Raw genomic sequence first — 22,481 nt, forward strand, 5'->3', positions numbered from 1 at the left:
CTTGTTTCTTTAATGTGAAGTAATGGTGTAATATGTCTTTGGTGAAACTTTTGTAGGAAAATTGTTAAAATTTTTGAGAATTTAACAAAGTTCTCTGCAGTGCCTGGTCTGTAAGTAGTTACTTCTTCCTTCTCTTTTCCCTACTTTGTATTCTTTCCCCTGTCTCCCTTTTTCCCCGTACCTTTTTGCTCCCTTTTTTCTTTCTCTACTTTTTCTGGTTTACTTATAAGAACTTTACTTTTCAGAGAAACTGAGTGAATAAAAGAGAAGTCAACTTTTCTTTCCTATAAAAGCATACTTAGTGGTTGAATTTGTTTGTGTTAAACCAGGTATCTCAATATATTATTTTGAGAGTTTTATAAACTGAGCAGCTGTTACTCATTTGAATTTGCTATCTTATAGAAGAAGATAGGGGAATCCTAAAAAACTTTAACATTACTGAATTCATTTAGTGCTTGTATTCTTACTGTCAACAATTTTATATTTAGTTATTATATCATTGCTGTCTTTGGTATTGCTGTCTTTGGCACAGTATTTTACCTTCCTTAATATTTTTTTGGTGTATATTGAAAAATAATCTTAAAGATTTTCTGTTGGCATACAGAAAATATTAGCAAGCTTCAACATTTTGACTATATTTATTGTATTGATAGCACAGTAATAAAGCAGATGATAGCTGCAAGTATAAGTACTAGTACATTGTAGTGCAGCAGGTTGTTTTTCAAAATTCTTACAGCTTGATGTTTAAAGCTCAACTTAGTTTTCTTTAGGATTCCATGCTAAGTAAGCCTCTGCTATAGTTAGTATGATTAAGGAATGTCTTGCCTTTAGAAATCCCAGAATTCATTACTGTTCTAGTATATAACCTTTGCAACTGTATAGATGGCCTGTGTAAGTTTGGGCTTGACACCCTATTTCTAGTTTTTTTTTTTTTAAAGGAATGCTAGCATTTTTGTCTGTAATAATCATTTCCAGTTATTTGAAAATAAAAAATGATGCACAAATGCTAGTGAAACCTCAAATGAAGTTACTAATTATTAGAATGTACTGTTTTCCTTTTTTTAAAAATAAGAAGCGGATGGCCACTTGATTAGTTTATAACACTGCCCAAATAAACAAGTTTACAGATAATATCTTTATATACAAGACAAGTAGGTCATTTGGTTTTCCAACTAACCTTGACACCATTCTTTTGATCATGGTATCTTTTAACTCTCATGGAAGAATTTATTTTATATTTTTTGCTTCCAAAAACAAAAAAACTCATTTGTATTATTTAGCTAATACAGTGCAAAAAAAGAAAAAGAGTAAATTGCTTCCTTATTATCAGTCTGCTGCTTTCATATCCTTCCATCTTCTTAGGGTCTAAATTGTCCAGTACAAGAAGAGATTAGTTACTGGATTATCTTGGTTACATAGTTCTTATTCTCTGAGGAACTCAATGCTTTGCAGAGTGGAAATAATTCAAAAACTATTAGTCTGCTCTACAAATTCATGAGGGAAGGTGAGTATAATTAAATACATGTACTATTGGCAACATAGTACCCTCAAGGAGCCCCAGAAAACTCAGTAAAGGCCAAGACAGTCATTAACCTAACAAGGATTAAGGGATTCTTTCTTGGCTCCCTTAATGGGAAGAAGAAAGAACAAAAGCAGTGCACAATCAGGACAAGGGTAAGAAGCCCCAGTGGTATGGCAGGATTTTAGTGTGGCCACAAAGAATTTGAGTGAAAGGCCTTGAAATTTCCCATTGTCATGACTGCTACTCATTTGCCTAGTTTTGGAGCAAAGGATTTTGTGGTATGTAGAAAGTAGGAAGGTACTGGTGAGAGATAAATGTCTTTGTCTTTGACGATGTTTATGCTCCTGAATCATGAAGAGGTCAGAGGGTGGGGAAATAGCCATGAAAAAATATGGACAGCAGAGCCACAATGACAGTACCATATGCATGGTAAGAAGGTCTTCTGAGAGTAGTTACAATGAAGAAGACTCTAGCAGGTTTGCATGCCCATCCCTCTGAACTCCAGCAGCCGTGAACTCACAGTGAACTCATATCCAGCTAATTTATGCCTTTTAGATTGCTGCTTGGTAGCAGGAAATCTCCATATCCCCAGAACATGACTACCAGAGGGCCTCTTTGGTAGTGACTTAGGCTGTTGAAACAAAGTACTTGGTAGAGTATAGGGAGTTTTAAAGCTCACTGAACAAATGTTGAGGGAAAATAAGGAAATAACCCCCTACACCATATTTTGTCCCCTCTAGCAGGTTCTGTGCATTAATACAAATTTATATATTTGCAAAAACTCAATACAAAAATACTACCTATTTCTTTCCATTAAGAAAAATCTCATCCCTACCATCTTCCGCTCTTGTTTTTTTGCATGTGATTTCCATAACCATGGCAGTTGTGCTGACTTTATATCTCTTAGTTTCAGCTTCCTTTTAATTTCCTTCATTTAATATTGGTGTATGGTTGCATTTTATCCTTTCTTTTTCTTTACTTTCTCATCATACCCAGTTACTGTGTTACTTCTTTGCTTTTGAATTTATGTGGTTATGTGGGAGCTTCTGTCAGAGATGACACTATTCAGAGAAAGGGATTTCTTTGAATCTCTTCTTTTTTTGCAGGGTAGGGTGGGGGTGGAGACTGACTCCAGCTGTCCAACACTTGTCCATTTGAGATGTAAACTATCTTGCTTCGTGTTCCCCACTTCTGGAGCGACTCTGAATCTCTCTTCTTGATAGCTGGTACTGAGCAAAGCTCTAGTCTCTCTGAAGATAGATTCTGTCTGTATCATTTGCTCATAGGGTGCCAGACGGTCATTTGTGCTTCAGAGAATTCAGCTTACAAGATTTCTATTACCATTTTCTTCTCAGTAGAGCAAATGTATCACCTCTATTTACCAGTGAACCTGGTGAATATGAATGGTAACAAGAAATTCCTCTTTTCATTAAAAGCTACATACAGTTAGATTGGGATATCCACTTCTCACTTTTATTCTTTGAATTTACTTTGCTGAGTTTCAGCGTATGGACAATTAACTGTGGTTATGAGTTGAGAGGAATTAAATTGCCCAATTATACTATGCATATTGAATGGTCTGTTCCCTCCTGATTTTCTGAGTTATGGCTGTTCTGTCAATGTTATGGTTTCCATTCCAAGATGACTCCTCTAATATCCAATTCTTCATATAATGAAATTTGTAGGGATTTTTTTTAATGTTGCTGTCTTCATTTGCTGTGTACTTGTTTTCTGAGCTTTTTCTCCTATTCTAGAAAATAATCATTACCCACTATCTAGAAAACTGTCTTTTAATCTTCTGATTAAAGATTGCATAATGATAGTGCCTATTTGTTTGGCTCGTGGCATGCTTTCTTTAACACTGGAGATTTTGCATGAATGTATAATAAGAGGCTCTTTTCTTTTCTTTTCTTTTCTTTCCTTTTTTTTTTTTTTAACATTAGATAGGCATGAAGCCTCCGTCTCACAGCTGCATGTGTAGTTACTGTTGAAGCAAATGCCTACCTAATTTGACAGTCTTGGTGTGTTTAAAAGTTTTTGAGTTTGCAAATAAGCGTATTAAGTCTACTAATGGAGCCTTCGGGCAGTGAACAGTTATATGAGGACCCTGATCCTGGAGGCAAATCCCAAGATGCAGAGGCCAGAAAGCAGACAGAATCAGAACAAAAGTTGTCTAAAATGACCCACAATGCTTTGGAGAACATTAATGTGATTGGCCAAGGCTTGAAGCATCTCTTCCAGCACCAGCGCAGGAGGTCATCAGTGTCTCCACACGATGTGCAACAAATTCAGGCAGATCCAGAACCTGAAATGGATCTGGAAAGCCAGAACGCATGTGCTGAGATTGATGGTGTCCCCACCCACCCCACAGCTCTGAATCGTGTCCTGCAGCAGATCCGAGTACCACCCAAGATGAAGAGAGGGACGAGCTTACATAGTAGGCGGGGCAAACCAGAGGCCCCAAAGGGAAGTCCCCAAATCAACAGGAAATCTGGCCAGGAGATGGCAACTGTTATGCAGTCGGGCCGACCCAGGTCTTCATCCACAACTGATGCTCCAACCAGCTCTGCTATGATGGAAATAGCTTGTGCTGCTGCTGCTGCTGCATGTCTACCAGGGGATGAGGCAACTGCAGAGCGGGTAGGTCTGCTAGATTTCCTTTTTCTGCTAACTTACTGTTCTTTTTAGCTAGAACTCTCCACAATTCTATTTGGTAACTGAAAAGAGGTATTTCAGCAAGTACCTCAAAGTTGTGGTAAAAAAAATAGTTTTATTTTGTTTTTTTTTGTTTTTTATTAAATGAGATGAATAATATTCATTCTAGCTAATGAGTGGATGCTTATATTCTTATTTGCTTCCTAACATATTGCTTTATTTTATTTTACCCTTTTTAAAACCTTCATGTGTTTTTTATGTGTTAAAAAAAAGGCTCAGTTCTATGGCAGAGGAGCAGAGATGCTTTGTTCTTATTTTGGTTTTGCGCACGAATTGACTTTTTAAAAATAATTTTTTAAAAGATTTTATTTATTTATTCATGAGAGACACAGAGAAAGAGGCAGAAACACAGGAAGAGGGAGAAGCAGACTCCATGCAGAGAGCCCAATGTGGGACTCAATCCCCAGACTCCAGGATTACGCTCTGGGCCAAAGGGAGGTGCTCAACTGCTGAGCCACCCAGGCGTCCCTTGACTTTCTTACATTAATGAAGGCAAGAAAATTCTAGAATCTGGGTTTTTCTGTGCTTAGCATGGAATATACTAAATTTATTATAATTTTCATATACTGTACCATGTCATTGGCATTTAATATACATTTTGCATTCTGTAGTAGAGCATATACATTCTTATGATTTACTCTTTCTTTATTTTTAAAGATTTTATTTATTTATTCATGAGAGAGGCAGAGACATAGGTAGAGGGAGAAGGAGGCTCCCCTTGAGGAGTCTGATGTGGGACTTGATCCCAGGACTCTGGAACCATGCCCTGAGCCGAAGGCAGACACTCAACCACTGAGCCAGCCAGGCATCCCTCTTTTTATTTTTTTTTAAAGATTTGTTTTCTTTTTTGAGAGAGAGAATGAGTGCATGAATGGCGGGAGGAGGCAGATGGAAAGGGAGAGAGGTAAGCAGACTCTGCGCTCAACGTGGGGCTTGATCTTGTGACCCTGAGATCAGGATGTGAGCTGAAACCAAGAGTTGGACACTCAACTGACTAAGCCACCCAGGTGCCCCTATTATTTACTTTTTTTTTTATTAAGATTTTATTTATTTGAGAGAGAGCATGAGCAGGGGGAGGGGCAGAGGGTGAGGGAGAGAGAAGCAGATTGCCTGCTGAGTAGGAAGCCAGATGTGGGGCTCAATCCCAGGACCTTGAGATCATGACCTGAGCCAAAGGTAGACACTTAGCCTACTGAGCCACCCAGGTGCCCCTAATTTACTCTTAATAAACAGGTTTTTTAGGTTGGATGGGACAACTAGGCTTAACGAATATAGGGGAAACTCTCTTCATATAACTTTCATTTCCATGTCTTAATTAAGGTTAGTTGAGGCAAATAGGAGAAATAGTTCTGGTAGGGTTTGAAAACTTGGGTACGTGTAGCCAGGCAGGTAGTGACAGTGAGTGAACTCATGTTATGTGATTTGGACAAACTGAAGAGTACAGGTCCTGTCTAAAGGGGCAGTCTCTTTGTAGCTGCTTATTGTGATTTAGGACTATGAGCCTAGTCTTGCCAGGCCTTCTTATTTTTCAAGAGAAACTTGAAAGCTAGCTTAGTAATCTCTTGATTTTAGATATTATGGAAGCCAAACAGAACACATTTGTTGGCCAAGTCTGCCCTATAAGTTACCATCCTGCTGCCTTTTGGCTTTACATTTATGTATTCCATAAAGTTTTGATGATTAGTTAATCTCTTTCATTCTGTGTCTGCTTCTGGCAGAGGTAAGTTTATTTTACTGGATATTTATTTAGTCTGGAAATCCAAATATTGAATCTAGTACCTTTAAACCTCTCCTATCTGAGTGGGACATAAAAACAAGCAAACAAGTAATAGACAGGAAATCACTTCAAGAAGTTAAGCTTGTCTGGTTGCCATATCCACAGAATCAGATAGAATAATGATTCAGATCATTAAAATTAAAGGTACAAATGAGAAAAAGTAATATATATTTATGTGCATAATAGTTGTCTTTGTAATAAAAAAGATATTTGGTCATTGTTAAAGGACAAAAATGTTGACAATAGAAACTAACAGTGCAACTATATAATTCACATTAATCTGTACCAGACAGCACTAAGACATTTTTTTTTAAGATTTATTTATTTATTTTAGAGAGAGCAAGCATGTGCATGCATGCTGGAGAGTCTTAAGCAGACTCCATGCTGAGCCAAAACCAAGAGTCAGATGCTTATCTCATTGGACCACCCTGGCATCCCTAAGAAATTTTTTTACTAGTGATTCTGGGATTACAGACTTCTATGTTTAAAAAAAATTGTAAGTAAAGCATATGTATACATTTATATTATTTTGAAAAACCTTCATAGAGGGGTGCCTGGGTCGCTCAGTATGTTAAATGTCTGCCTTAAGCTCAGGTTGTGACTCCAGGGTCCTGGGATTGAGCCCTGAGTCCAGCTCCCTGCTCAGTGTGGAGTCTGCTTATTCCTCTCCCTCTTTCGTTCCTGTTCCATTCCCCCACCCCCAGCTTGTATTTTCTCTCTTCAGCTCTGAAATAAATAAATTTTTTTTTAATTTCATTGAGAGCCAAGGGAGAACATTTTTAAAAATTGTTTAATACGTGTATTTACAGAAAAACCCACAAATTTCATTTTGTTTTTTTATTTTAATTCCAGTGTAGTTAACATACAGTGTTATATCATTTTCAGGTGTACAATATAGTGATTCAGCAATTCTATATATTACTCAGTGCTAATCAAGGTAAATGTACCCTTAATCCCCTTCACTTGTTTAACCCATATCCACCCACTTCCCCTCTGGTAACCAACTGTTTGTTCTCTATAGTTAAGAGTCTGGGTTTTTTCCCCTCTTTGTTTTGTTTCTGAAATTCCACATGAGTGAAATGATTTATTATTTGCCTTTCTCTTATTTTGCTCAGCATTGTACTCAAGATCAGTCCATGTTGTTGCATATGACAAGATTTCATTCTTTTTTTATGACTAATACTCCATAATTATATCTTCTTTATATATACCATATCTTTTTATTCATCTGTCAGTGGTCACTTGGGCTGCTTCCATAACTTGGCTATTGTAAATAATGCTGCAGTAAACATAGGGGTGCATATTTGTTTTCAAATTAGTGTTTTTGTATTCTTTGGGTAAATACTCATTAGTGCAATTACTGGATCCTCTGGTCGTTCTATTTTTTTTTTTTTTTTTGGTCGTTCTGTTTTTAATTAACTTAACCAAGGCCTTAAATTTTAAAAATATAAATCTACTGAATGGATGTCTATACCTTTCTTGTGCTCTTTGCATGGACTATAATTTCTAGTTTAAAAATTTTTATATAATGGAATGATAACCTGGTGATAATTTGTGAAGCATCATGGGATAGACTCTTAGATTTTAATAATCTCCTGAAAGGCCTTACCCACTTTAAATTCATTTCTAAAAAAGCAGTATGCTTTTGAGACTTTCTAAAGAACCTTAGTTTTCATAGAAACAACAGCCCTTTGGGCACCTTGGGTGGCTCAGTGGTTGAACATCTGCTTTTGGCTCAGGTTGTGATCCCAGGGTCCTGGGATCGAGTGCCGCATTGGGCTCCCCACAGGGAGCCTGCTTCTCCCTCTGCCAATGTCTCTGTCTCTCTCTGTCTCTCATGAATAAATAAAATCTTAAAATAAAAAAAAAGGAAGCAACAGCCCTTTTTATGCTCATATCTGATTGGTTTTAATTAAACTATTTAATTATAATGAATATAACTAACAAACTGATGTGGAACTGTACCAGCCATGAACATTGAGTATCCTGTGAGCATAAAGTCTGCATATCTTTCAGAGAAAATGGAAAGTTTAAGAATGAAGATTAGTCTGGAGAGCTTCTACTTTGTTGTTTCTTAGTCTGAAAGAGTGATTGTTTCAAATTCTAAATACTGGCTTCTCTATATTTGTATCTTTTTTTTTAACTCCAATGTCTGAGGATGAAATATTTTAATTGTTTAAGTACACTGATATTTGTTTAAGTACACTGATATTTTTCTCCGTTATTATTAACATTTTTATAGACTTGCATGTACACGTACCTGTGTACAAACCTAACCCTAAGACAAATGTTGAGTTGATTTTCAAATGTATCCATTGTGTTCGAAAGGTACCCGCTTCTGCCTTAGCCATCTGCCACATAAAGTGAGTTTTCAAAATAGGTTTTTGGACTTTAAGCTTGATTTCTTTTTTATTTTATTTTTATTTTTTAAAGATTTTATGTATTTATTCATGAGAGACACAAAGAAAGGCACAAGAAAGGCAGAGACACAGGCAGAGGGAGGAGAAGCAGGCTTCATGCAGGGAACCTGTTGTGGGACTCGATACCAGGACTCCGGGATCATGCCCTGAGCCAAAGGTAGATGCTCAACTGCTAAGCCACCTAGGTGTCCCAAAATTTCTTTTTTTAAATCAGATTTGGCAAGTATTTATTTGTGCCTATAGGTACAAAGCATGGCTTGACTTCATGGTGGAAATGGGACCTGGTTGGAGCAGTCATGATATGTTGAACAAAAAGGTTCTCATTGCCTTCCTTTTTGGATTTACCAGGGTCCATCTTTTTCCCACAGACAAATCTTATTACACATCCAGTCTGCTGGAATATTTGCAACATGTTCATTTCTAAAAAGTAGATGTATGGGTACTTAATATATACCATATATAGCTGGTCAAAGTACATCATATAAAGGATCATCTTCAAATTCACAAAGGCATTTTTTTCTGTAAATGCTTAAGTTAAATGTTTTGAATTGGAAAAAAACATGTTTAATGTAGAAAACATTGAAAATACAGAAAGGAAAAGAAGAAAAAACCAAAAATGCCAATATTTTGGCATGTTTTCTCAATATACTACTTACCTAAATATGAAAAAATATATAGAAGAATATTTAAATTTAGTTCTATTGAGATTAGCTTTTTAAAATAAAACCAGAATCTTACTAAATGTATAATTTTATATCCTTTTTGATTCAGATTCTATCTTGAGCATTTTCAGATATCCATAAATATTCTTACATATTTTTTAAAGATTTATTTATTATTTTGGAGAGCAAGAGCTGGCAGGGGGTGCACAGGGAAAGGGAGAGAGAAACTTAAGCAGACTGCATGAGGACAGAGCCTGGTTGGGGGTCTTGATCTCATGATCCTGAGATCATGACATGAGCCAAAACCAAGACTCAGATGTGTAATTGACTGAGCCACTTAGAAGCCCCTATAAGTATTCTTTTATAGATTATTACTGATTATATAATATTACAACATAGTTTATTGTAATACTGTAATTTATGGTAACTCTTTTTATATATGGAGTTGGAGATAAGATGAAAATATTTAAATTTCCAGGGATCCCTGGGTGGTGCAGCAGTTTGGCGCCTGCCTTTGCCCCAGGGCGTGATCCTGAAGACCAGGGATCGAATCCCACATCGGGCTCCCGGTGCATGGAGCCTGCTTCTGTCTCTGCCTGTGTCTCTGCCTCTCTCTCTCTCTCTCTCTCTCTGTGACTATCATAAATAAATAAAAATTTATTAAAAAAAAGAGAAAATATTTAAATTTCCAGTATAATTTTCTATATGTTAAATAATATATGAAATACTTATTAATCAAGAGATATTTAGGATTAGTAGTGATGATAATGATAGCGACATTCATTGCATGCTTATTATGTGGCAGGCAATGTATTAAGTACATTATACAATTTTCTCATTAATTCTAAAACAGCTATTTTTTTCTTGAAGAAGTAGCAGAAACAGAATTAAGTATGCCATTGTTTCAGAACTTAAGTACCTAATGTTAGGCCATTTATATTTTGATTAGATATATTTTAGTAGCAACTATGTTCTGGGCATTATCTCTTTGAAAAACTGCTTTTACCTACCATACCAGATGGTCTTTCTATTTTAATATGCTGGACATTGGTTTGAGTATGTGGGAGATACAAACAATTGTACTTTTTCTTTCTGTACTTTAAAATGTGAACTTCAGGGATCCCTGGGTGGCGCAGGGGTTTGGCGCCTGCCTTTGGCCCAGGGCGCGATCCTGGAGACCCGGGATCGAATCCCACGTCGGGCTCCCGGTGCATGGAGCCTGCTTCTCCCTCTGCCTGTGTCTCTGCCTCTCTCTCTCTCTCTCTTACTGTGTGCCTATCATAAATAAATAAAAATTAAAAAAAAATAAAAATAAATGTGAACTTCATTTATATGGATAGTATGATAGAAACAATCAGCTATTGGCACCAAATTTACAAAAATTTAGGATTAGCATTTCATATACAACACGATCTTTATTTCAGATCCTTCTGAAATCCTTCAGATTTTTAAAATGGCTACTATATAAGATTGTTTCTATTATACCTACTATTTACTTAAAGTTCTGCAGAGTATCTGAAGACTTTCTGATCCTAGACTCTGTGAACTTACAGTCTAGTTGGAGATATAGCAAACAGCATAAAACAGTATCTTGGGATGCCTGGGTGGCTCAGCAGTTGAGCGCCTGCCTTTGGCCCAGGGCATGATCCTGGAGTCCCAGGATCAAGTCCTGCGTCAGGCTCCCTGTGTGGAGCCTGCTTCTCCCTCTGCCTGTGTCTCTGCCTCTCTCCCTATGTCTCTTGTGAATAAATAAATAAAACAGTATCTGATAAGTGTACAGACAAGTTGAGAAGATGGAAGATACTTTTGGTTTGAAGTGAATAGAAAGCTTAGAGTAGGAGGGGGAGCTGGGTCTTTGATTTGGGTCTTATAGGAGAAAAAGGATTTAGATATGTGAGTATGTGAGGGTAGAACAAAGGGTTATTTCAGAAAGGGGAATGAGCAAGGAAAATAGAATTTATTGGCCGGATAGTTAATAGAGTGGTCAAAGAAACATGCATGTCGGCTGCCTCAGGTCCTTTTTGGAATCAGAATATACACTTGTCTCGTTTTTGTCTCACATCATCTATTCAGCATATTTGACTAAACTTCTGAGTGTCTGTTATATGCAAGATATTCTAATATAAATGCTGTGGTGGACAATAGGTACATAGTACTTGTTCCCAATCTCTTACGATTTTTAGAACTTGCAGGAAAGAGAATATGTACAGATAGAAGAGAAAGTAATTTATGAATTTTTAAAAAAAGATTTTATTTATTTATGTGTGTGTATGTGAGAGAGAGAGAGAGAGAGAGAGAGAGAGAGAGAGAGAGAGAGAGAGAAACACTCCTCCAGGGGAGAGGTGCAGAGGGAGAAGCAGGCTCCCTGCTCAGCACTGCCCAGCTTGATCCTAGGACCCTGGGATCATGACCTGAGCAGAAGGCAGACACTTAACTGAGCCATCCAGGTGTCCCAATATTTTATGAATTTTAATAAAGCGCTTTAACATAAATGATCTCACTTGGTCTTCTTAGTAATTCTATGAAATGGTAATGAAGGTCCTTATTGTCATTAATTCACAAACTAGGAAGCATAAGTGATTTCAGGATCACACAACTTGTAAGTAAGGAATTTAACTTTTGATTTCTGTAGGCTAATTTTCTTTCTGTAACACTCTACTGCTTCCACAATATAATACAAGGTAGAATGTGTTATATGCCACAAGCAATATAAAAACATGTGTTTAGGGAAAGAGTAATTATGTCCGATGGAATCTGGGAAAGCTTTGAAGGAAGGGCTTAGGATGTTAGTATGGGTAATGGGGAGTAAGGATCTCCTCTAAGTTAAAGACTGGGGGGTGGGGGGTGGGGGGGGGGCAGCCCCTGTGGCGCAGCGGTTTAGCGCCACCTGCAGCCTGAGGTGTGATCCTGGAGACCAGGATCAAGTCCCATGTCGGGTTCCCTGCATGGAGCCTGCTTCTCCCTCTGCTTGTGTCTCTGCCTCTCTCTCTCTCTCTCTCTCTCTCTCTCTCTCTCTCTGTGTCTCTATGAATAAATAAATAAAATCTTAAAAAAACAACAACAAAACTCTGGGGAATAAAACTACTTAGTGTTTCCTTAGTAAATGTACACTCTTTGAGGGTATATTATGGACTTGAATGATAAGGCCTGTGACATTTTGGCTGATGTGTTGAGAGAAGGCCTACAACTGTCCACAGGCCTTGTAAGAGGTGCCATGTCTAGCTTTGATATCCCTCCCAACATCTAGTAGGACAACATTTTGTATACACATATCTCATGCAGAAATAGCATTTCAGGGTATTTTTTTGAATAATGAACAAATCCTCTTCCCTGTATCTTTTTTTTTTTTTTTAAAGATTTATTTATTTATTTGTGATAGAAAGGCAAGACACAGGCAGAGGGAGAAGCAAGCCCCATGCCGGGAGCCCGACGCGGGACTCGATCCCGGGACTCCAGGATCGCGCCCTGGGCCAAAGGCAGGAGCCAAACCGCTGAGCCACCCAGGGATCCCCTCTCTTCCCTGTATCTTAAGTGTTGTGTCCTTTGGAGTTTTAACCATAGCCATACCACTCTTTTCACTTCTGTGAACTTAAATGCTGTCATAATTTTAAGCATACTTAAATGCTGTCATACAGCCTCTAACAAATATTGGTCTCCAACTGGACCAGTCCTGTGATGTTCAGAATTAGTTCTCTCACTGCCTGTTGGTTATCTGCATTGGTAATTCAAACTCGTCATTTCCAAATTTAAATTAATCATTATCTCTCATAAACTTTTCATTCTTCTAGTGTGTTTTCTTTGTTGTTTCCAAATTTGTGTGACTATAGAAGATATCATTTAGGACACTAGTTATAAATACAATTTTTATGTGCCACTCCCAGGATTTCTAAGTTAGAAGAAAACTTTTAATCAAGGCCCCACATGATTTTAGTGCAGTCAGCCCATGAGTTTGATAGTTACTAGATATGACTTTCTGAAGCCACCAGTCACCCATGTTGGCAACCTTAAAGAGTTATTCTGATCTCTTTCACCCCTCAATCACACAGTCCCCAAATTTGTGCCCTAGTTTGGGCCTCCATCCATCTCCTTGCCCTTTCAGATCCTTTGTCCACACTGCATGTAGCTTGTGAGAGCTATCTAAAGCACAAAGCAAATGATGCCATTTCCACTGCTAAAAAACCCTTCACTGGGTCCACTATTATGTGAGGAGTAAAGAAAGTTCGTTAAAATGTCATGCAAGGCTTTCCGCAATTTAGCCCATGTGGACTTCTTTACCTTATGTCATTACTGCCTCATACAGAATTTAGCACTTGTTTCCTGCACTTTTTATTCTTCCTGTAAAGTTTTCATATTTCCATATTACGGCTTATGCTTTTAGTCATTCATTCAGCAAATATATATTACCTGATACATGCTAGGCACTGCATGATATTATGTGATATGATGTGATGTGATTCTTGCTCTCATGGAGTTTATAATCAGATGGGGACACGTAAAACATAAAATTTTCAACTGTGGCAAATGCTACTGGAGCTGATATCATAGGGACATTTGACCTAGTTAAGGAAGTCAGGGTATGACTTTGCTGAGGAAGTGAAAGAGATTGAAAGGATAAACAGGTTTATCTGAATGAGGTAGTCGAGCTGCAAGTACAAAGGTCCTAAGAAGGGGGAGGTTTGCTGAGTACGAAGGATAGAATGGCAGGTGTATATACTTGGCAAGTGTGCATGCATTCAGGTGCATACTGGTTAAGACTGGAGAGATAGGTGCAGTTCATATAGAGGTCTGCAGACAATATTAAAGCAGTTTTTCTTTACCTAAGAATGATCGTAGCATCAACAATTTTTAAGCAAGGCTTGGGGGAGTGGAGTGCAATGTCAACTTTGTGATTACAGACTATCATTACGTTTATAGCATGGAGAGTGGGTTGGAGTAGGTTTAGATTGAACGTAGATAGATGAGCCAGCAGGCTATTATAGCGGTCCAAGTGAAAGAGAACAGTAGTTTAGACCCTGAGATCATGACCTGAACCGAAGGCAGACACTTAACCACCTGAGCCACCCAGGCGCCCCTATCTGACTTCTTTTTTAAAGAATCACTCTGCCTGCCATGTGAGTAGACTGCAGGGAGTCTAAGGTGAAAGGAGAATGGTTAGGAGTCTGTTGTAGAATTTAGGCGAGAAATGATGATGGCTGAAACCAGGGTCTTAGCACCCTTAAATAGAACAGTGAAATCAAAGCAAGAGAATAACAATGATCAGTTTGAAGGTCTGGAATAGGATTTCCCTAGAAGGAAAGGAGAGTTGATTAGCAAGAGAGGAGTTCTCTGTGAAGAAAGGAATAATGAGCCTTGATGTAAATCTTATGCAAGAACATAAAACATCTTAGAAAAACTATTAAGTTACTACAATAGAAGAAGACCCAATGAAAGAATAATAACTTAAGATGGCTATTGAATGTGTGTTTTAATGACTGTATGCTAGAGATAGGCCATGTTTTGAACAATGGTAAGATTCATAGTGGTCCTGAAGTCAAGTATACATTTTATGGTATAAATTTAGATTATTTAAGTAAATGCTTTGAAATTTCAATGTAGTATATAAATGTGCCTCCATATTAGGATACTATTAATGTTTAAAAATAAAGTGATAACATCAAGGGAAGAAATGAACAGAATTAGGGGAGAAAGGTAGCCTTCAGATTCAGAATAGATTTTTAGTTTGCTTCCATCAGGTTTTACATATAATCATTGTTTCATGGTGAGTCAAACTTTGAAACCCTCAGAATACTTGTAAGATTATTCAGTCAGATTTTATACTTCATCCTTAAATTGAAGAGTGGAAAATAATTATCACATTAAAGTTTGCTTGATTATAATGGAAAACAGTTTAAAAAGGAAAAAGCTTCTGTCCTGAATTTGTCATATACTAGCTGAGTGATTTTATTTTATCTTATTTGGGGGGAGGGGACGGCGGAATTAGGTTTATTTATTTATTTATATTTTTAAATTGGAGTTCCATTTGCCAACATATAGCATAACATCCAGTGCTCATCCCATCAAGTGCCCCCCTCAGTGCCTGCCACCCAGTCACCCCATCCCCCGACCTACCTCCCATTCCACTACCCCTTGTTCGTTTCCCAGAGTTAGGAGTCTCCCATGTTTTGTCACCCTCTCTGATATTTCCCACTCATTTTCTCTCCTTTCCCCTATAATCCCCCTCACTATTTTTTATATTCCCCGAATGAATGAGACCATATAATGTTTGTCCTTCTCCGATTGACTTACTTCACTCAGCATAATACCCTCTAGTTCTACCCACGTTGAAGCAAATGGTGGATATTTGTCATTTCTAATGGCTGAGTAATATTCCATTGTATATATTAGCTGAGTGATTTTAAACAAGCCTGTTACTTAACTCTGAATTTTAGTGCTCTTGCCAACATTGTTCTTTGAATCTATGAAAAGTTGTACAGATGAAAGTGCAAACCTAGGTGAGTGCACCAAAAGCTTCCATGGTGATGTCTTAGTTTATGTGCTCTTCTTTTATATCTATTATTAAAACACTGTGGGATCAGAAATATATTTTGCTACTGTTTGTTTTTCATGCATTCGCTCAGTAAATGTTTGAGTATTTGACCTAACATTGTTTTTTGATCAGTGCTCTACAAACTTTCTGTAAGTAGTGATAGTAAGTATTTTTGACCTTCTGGTCTCTCTCTCACAACTATTCAGCTCTGCATTGTAGCATGAAAGCAGCCACCCATAATATGTAAATGCATACCTGGATTTGGCTGTGGTAGACAGTATCTGGGCTATGGCCCATACTTTGTCTGTTCCGGTTTTAGGTGCTGAGAATAAGCTGGGGTCCCTGGTCAGCTCAGTGGTTGGGCATCTGCCTTTGGCTCAGGTCGTGATCCTAGGGTCCTGGGATCGAGTCTCACATTGGGCTCCCCACAGGGAGCCTGCTTCTCCCTCTGCCTATGTATCTGCCTCTCTTTCTCTGTCTCTCATAAATAAATAAATAAAATCTTTAAAAAAAAAGACACTGTGAATAAATGAGTGAATAAAACAAAACAAAAAAGGTAAGTAAAATAGTAAATAAAATAGTTATCTCCTACTTTTCAGAAATTCACATTAAGCTTTTGCTTTTATGAAATACCTATGTTAGTGTTTGTTTTGGCTATCTGAAAAAAATCTGAAGAGGACTTTTGCTTTTACAAAAAATGGTGAAAAGTGACAGTGGCATTCGGTGTTTGTTTTGTAGCGAGCAGTTACAGAGGGCACAGCCCTAGCAGTAAAAGTACTACTCACAAGCTCCTTTCCTGATAACTACAGTTCAAGCTGTCATAACTTTGAATTCTGCCTGTGAGCATCTGTGGTTTATCTCAATTTATTTTGTGCATCTGTTACCAAGATGTGTCCTAGTGTATCAGAAAAGCCTAAGAGAGGTCACTTTTTGAGTCTGGGGATGATCAAAAAGTTTTTTTCATATAAGTTAGTGGTAATTATTTCTTTGCTTTATGCCATTTCACCTTACGGAAATTTTCATATGAATGCTGTATTTTGTATAGTGTGAGAAATCCTTATACAATATGACAGTTGTGAAAGGAGATGAATTCTAGGACAGGAAATTTTAAGTACATTGGTCATTTGCCTTGATATGTGGGCAAAGATCTGAAGGATGGGAAGAAACCAAGAAATAACTGGGGAAAGAGCAGGCGAGGCAGAGGGAAGAGCAAAAGGAAAGGTTCCAAAAGCCTCTACTATAAAGAAATTTTACTGAAATTGGTTTTTCTTGGCATTGTTAACAGGAGAGGATGATAGTGCACACTAAGGCCTTAAGTCATAACCTTGTCTATAAATGCCAGATAGGTGAGGAAAAATACTTGGAACAGTTACTATTAAGAATTTGATTTATGTGTATTAAATTTATATTGTATGGTTTAAATTTTTTTTTTAATTTTTATTTACTTATGATAGTCACAGAGAGAGAGAGAGAGAGAGGCAGAGACACAGGCAGAGGGAGAAGCAGGCTCCATGCACCGGGAGCCCGATGTGGGATTCGATCCCGGGTCTCCAGGATCGCGCCCTGGGCCAAAGGCAATCGCCAAACCGTTGCGCCACCCAGGGATTCCTGTATGGTTTAAATGTTAATGCTTTTCACGTTGTTAAAAATTCAGCTGAGTAAAATGTAAAGATCTTACTGGCTTTATTCAACAATTCATAAATGGGACAGCATCCGTTATAGCAAATTAAGGAGCTCTGAAGAGCTGTACAAAGGGAAAGATTTTTATAGACAGAAAGGGCCAGAAACAGGAAAGTTGTACTAGGCAAAGCAAAACAAGCAAACCAAAAAAACAGATTGATATTATGTTACTGTCCCCACAGGGCATCTCAGGGGTAATGAGGCAGATTACCTAATACTGATCAGGTAATTCCTGATTTGTTGGTTTAAGAGTATCTTTCTGGGAGAGGTGAAACTGTAATTAGATTCTTGGTAAACATGGGGCTTAGTATGTAAGTGACTCCATTTTGAGCCAGTTGCCTTGTTTTTAACAAACTTGGATACTTATATGTAGCTTTATTTATTTATTTATTTTTATTTTTATTATGTTTTAAAATATTTTATTTATTTATTCATGAGAGACACAGAGGGAGAGAGGCAGAGATATAGGCAGAGGGAGAAGCAAGCTCTATGCAGAGAGCCCGACGTGGGACTCGATCCCAGAACTCCAGGATCACACCCTGGGCCAAAGGCAGGTGCCAAACCACTGAGCCACCCAGGGATCCCTATTTTTTTATTTTTAAAGATTTTATTTATTTGACTGAGCAAGGGAACATAGGCAGGGGGAGTGGCAGGCAGAAGAAGAAGCCGGCTTCCTGCTGAGCAGAGACCCTAGGATCATGACCTGAGCCAAAGGCAGCAGCCCAACCAACTGAGCCACCCAGGTGCCCTATATGTAGCTTTTAGAATAGTCATGTCAGTTTACTATTTCTAAGGTATAGTTTCAGGTACCTTTTCTCCCCAAGTGGATTTGTTCACTTTCTTACATTCTACTTATGTACATACATGAATATACATAAATGTTTATATTATTCAGACAAATTTCTAAATATGGAGATTATAGTTGTCTTTTTCATTAAATGGGACATTTCTTTATACTGAAGACTTTTTATTCCACCAGTAATTATCCTTGAGTAGCCCTGAGTTGGAGATTAGCACTTTGAGAGATATGAGAGCTACATATAAATTGTATTACAGCCTTATTCTCAAAGACCTTACAGTCTTTGGGGGTGGCAAGATTTACCTAAGTGGTAACTTAAGAAGCTGTGTGATGTAGTTAATCAAGCCCAGAAGTCAGGGGCCTGCAGTTTTAAATTCTGAGAATGACTTGTTTCTGTTATTAAATATCAATGTGACTTTAAACAAATTAAATTTCATAGGTTTCATCTTCCTCATTTTTCAGATGAGTTTACTAAATAATATTTATTGTCACTTCTAATTTGAAAATGCCACAAATTAAATTTCTACTTCCCAGTCTTTTCCATGGCACCCATAAAAAAATGAAATATCTGTTTAGCACAGCAGAGTAAAAGTGATAACATGTTCATAGCCAGGGTAATTGATCCAGTCTCTCTAGGCTCTGCTTGGCTACCTGGAGGTCTGAGGTGATTAGTATTTACAGCATACTTATAACCCATCCTTGTGGTTGAAAGCTTCAATAGAGAGAACAGTATAAAATCAGATGTTACTGAGTTAAGGGTGGTAGAAGGTCGGAGGAGGGTAAGCCAAGTATGGGGTCATGTTATTGACAGGGGCTTTATAGAGCATGTGTACTTGGAGGATGTCTTAGGAGGGTGAGGCACAGTAAATATAGATCTTCACCATCTTAAGACAACACAATACCTGCAAATTTCAAGTTTCAAAGTAGCTGAGATGTGTATGTTTATTTATGACAGAGAGAGCATGCATGAACACAGAAGGTGAGGAGGAGAGGGAGAGAGAGAACCCCAAGCAGGCTCCATGCCCAGAGTGGAGCCAGCATGGGGTTTAATCTGAAGAACCTGAGATCATGACCTGTGTTGAAATCAAGAGTTGGATGCTTAACTGACTGAGCCACCCAGGTGCCCTGAGGTGTGCTTTAAAGTTTTTTTTTTAATTTTTTAAAAATTTTTATTTATTTATGATAGTCACACACACACAGAGAGAGAGAGAGAGAGAGAGGGGCAGAGACACAGGCAGAGGGAGAAGTAGGCTTCATGCACCGGGAGCCTGACGTGGGATTCGATCCAGGGTCTCCAGGATTGCGCCCTGGGCCAAAGGCAGGCGCCAAACCGCTGTGCCACCCAGGGATCCCTGCTTTAAAGTTTTTAATTAAAGTTTTCTCCTTAAAAAAAATAAATAAATAAATAAATAAAAAATAAAGTTTTCTCCTTATTGAAGGGAAAAAAAAAAAAAAACAACAGAACAAAACCATAATTGAGTCCCTGGAGGGCTAGGACCATATATTAGTTATCTTTATTTCCTACCTAGAACCTTAGGACTAACTAGTATAAGGACTAGTGAAGGGCAGCCTGGTGGCGCAGCGGTTTAGCGCTGTCTGCAGCCCAGGCTGTGATCCTGGAGACCTGGGATCGAGTCCCACGTCGGGCTCCTTGCATGGAGCCTGCTTCTTACTCTGCCTGTGTCTCTGCCTGTGTCTCTCTCTGTGTGTCTCTCATGAATAAATAAACAACATCTTTAAAAAAAAAAAAAAGGACTAGTGAAACATTTAGAGGAAGTAATGGGAGAAGTTTGGAAGAGTACATGATTATGTATAACTGATTTTTAAAATTTCTGTTTAGGGGAGAGGGCTTTAGCTTAGCATTAATGAGTGTGAAACTAAGTAATTTTCATGATATGATTGGAAACAGGGAGCCCTCCTTATGGAGTTTTGAAAAGTGGTTTGCATGTTGAAAATGTATTTTTTTTATAGTTATGTTCAAGATGGAATAAAATAGGAAAAAACAGCTAAGGTATCAGGGAGCTCAGCTGAGAAGTTTTTGTTATATAGTGTAAGCATCTACCAGCTTATAAAGCAACAGTCAATTGTTTATTTCTATGGGAAAAGTCCTTTTGAATTTCAGTGTTAGAAATGGTTTGTAGATTCCCAGACTGGCCCCAAAATTCCATTCCTCTAAAATCAAGGTAAAATATTATACACTATTTCACAATTACAGTGGTAGCTAAATAGTGAAACAATACTAGTCAATGCTATTTAAATACTCCTCATTTTGTAAAATAGTAACAATTAATGAGATTTTTTTTGCCATTTCAAGAAAGAGTAAGTTTAATAAAAGGGAAATAGAAGGTAGATGCAAACTTTGAAGCTTATGAAGAGAGAGTTCGAGGTTAGTCATCTTAGTTCTCTATTAAGGTTACTATCACTTCAGAGCTTACTATATCATTTTCCTGCTTTTGGATGAATTTAGAAAAAAAAGTGTATTTTTATTAGGCTGCAGTTAGGGGTTTTGTGGGTTACTTGCAGTATGGACAGAGAGGAGAATTATTTTGTAATGCCTGACTGGATCTGGAAATCAGAGAAAATAGGAAAGGGAGCAGGCAGGCAGAATGGAAGGGAGAGGTAGGACTACTCTTCCTGGTAATCTCGTCTGTTTGGTGGCTAAGAGCCCAAATGTTGGGATAATTTCACACTGAAAAGGCTGTACCAACTTGATAGAATCATGGTTTCCAGGTCTATGTACAGCTTTTCCATGGAACAGAATTGGATAGCTATGGGCAGAGGACAAGGGAAAGGTACTGCCTGTCAGCTTTCCCCATACTGGAGGTCCCATGTAGCACACTAACCCCAGCTGTTTTTTCTGCCTCCAGACTGGCATGTCAGGAGCACAAGCAGCTTTAGGCTGCTTTCCTGTGCCCCTATTTCCACAAGGTGGAATCAGGGCCAAGAATGCCCAGAAGGACTTCTCACCAAGGCCAGCACTGTCAGAGGCACCCCCAACTCAGTGCCCCCCACTCTCTGGAGTCTTTCTTTGAATTAGCTCTCAAAAACCCATTCTTTCTCATTCTCAGTTTCATTGTTAAAATTATTAAAATAATATGTAGATTTAGAGTTTGTGGATTACCCAGGGTTTATAAATAAGGGACTCTGCCTCCTTGGTAAATCACATCAGTATGGCATCCTACTCAGTTCGTATAAAAAGGAGTTTTGCTTTACATTTTTCTTTTCTTTTCTTTTCTTTTCTTTTCTTTTCTTTTCTTTTCTTTCTTTTCTTTTTTTTTTCTTTTCTAATAGGCTCCACAACCAGTGTGAGGCTTGAACTCACAACCCTGAGATCAAGACCTGAGTTGAGGGGATCCCTGGGTGGCTCAGCGTTTTAGCGCCTGCCTTTGGCCGGGGGCGTGACCCTGGAGTCCCGGGTTGGAGTCCCACATCGAGCTCCCTGCATGGAGCCTGCTTCTCCCTCTGCCTGTGTCTCTGCCCCTCTGTCTCTCTGTCTCTCTGTCTCTCTCATGAATAAATGAAAAAAAAAAAAAAAAGACCTGAGATCAAGATTGGATCGCCTAGCTGACTAAGCCACCCAGGAGTTCCTGAAAGGGAGATCTCTAAGATTGAATTAGTTGAGCTGTGAGCAAAACCTGAAAGCTCAGGAGTACTGTCTCCCAGTGGGGAAGAAATGAGGTGGTAGGAGGAGTAGTTCCTATTGCTGACCACCAGGTGGTGCCCCTAGGCCAGGATCCTCAGATGGAAGCAAAGGGATGACTTTCCTATGGACAGGACATTAATAAATATGGATTATGACTTGAGAAGTAACTAGTACAGGAGATCATTAGGATTATGAGCTGGATTGAGTACAATGACTATGATATAGTAGTAGTAGTGGATGCCCTTTGTAAATATTGAACAAAATGATAATTTGAAAATGAATAGATAATAGAAGACTAGGTAGGACTTCATGACTGTTAGGATTTTTAAAAATTAAAGGTAAACACAACTTAAAACCTAGAGATTTGTCTGGGAAAAATGGTAAGATAATGTCCATTTTCCACAAAACAGCTTAAAATTTTTAATTTTTGATGTACACCGATAGAGATCTCTTCTCTGTGTATTTAGGGACAGGCAGGTGACATTGAATAATTCGAGCTTAGAAAAGTAGGAATAAGCCAGAGATGGAGATATATTTTGGCTTTTTAGTTGTTTTCTGTTAAAGGTACTTGATAGAGCAAAATTTGGTTGCTAAAATAAGTAACTTTTAGGTTTATTGACCTTAGTTTGGAGGTCCAGAATGTGTATGTTTCTTTTAATATAGTGTATTTATTTAGTGGCCCAAAAGATATTTTGACTATCTTTTTTTTTTTTTTTTAGATTTTATTTATTTATTCA

At 38.0% G+C, this 22,481-nt stretch overlaps 1 protein-coding gene across 5 annotated transcripts in view; it reads left to right on the forward strand.

Annotated features, from left to right (window-relative positions):
• The window catches only part of TMCC1 (transmembrane and coiled-coil domain family 1), a 247,575-nt gene that overhangs the window by 67,020 nt on the left and 158,074 nt on the right, over positions 1-22,481 (forward strand). For 2 of the 5 annotated variants that reach the window (XM_072720243.1, XM_026016987.2), the window contains exon 3: positions 3,466-4,162. The exons of 1 other annotated variant lie outside the window; for it this stretch is intronic. In XM_072720243.1, coding sequence (XP_072576344.1) covers positions 3,593-4,162 — 570 coding nt within the window. In that variant the 5' untranslated portion in view covers positions 3,466-3,592. The remainder of the gene's footprint in view (positions 1-3,465; positions 4,163-22,481) is intronic. 2 more of the 5 variants (XM_072720244.1, XM_072720245.1) reach the window with 2 other exon arrangements.

The sequence above is a fragment of the Vulpes vulpes genome, chromosome 9, assembly GCF_048418805.1.
Source record: "Vulpes vulpes isolate BD-2025 chromosome 9, VulVul3, whole genome shotgun sequence".
In the NCBI taxonomy this organism is placed as follows: domain Eukaryota; kingdom Metazoa; phylum Chordata; class Mammalia; order Carnivora; family Canidae; genus Vulpes; species Vulpes vulpes.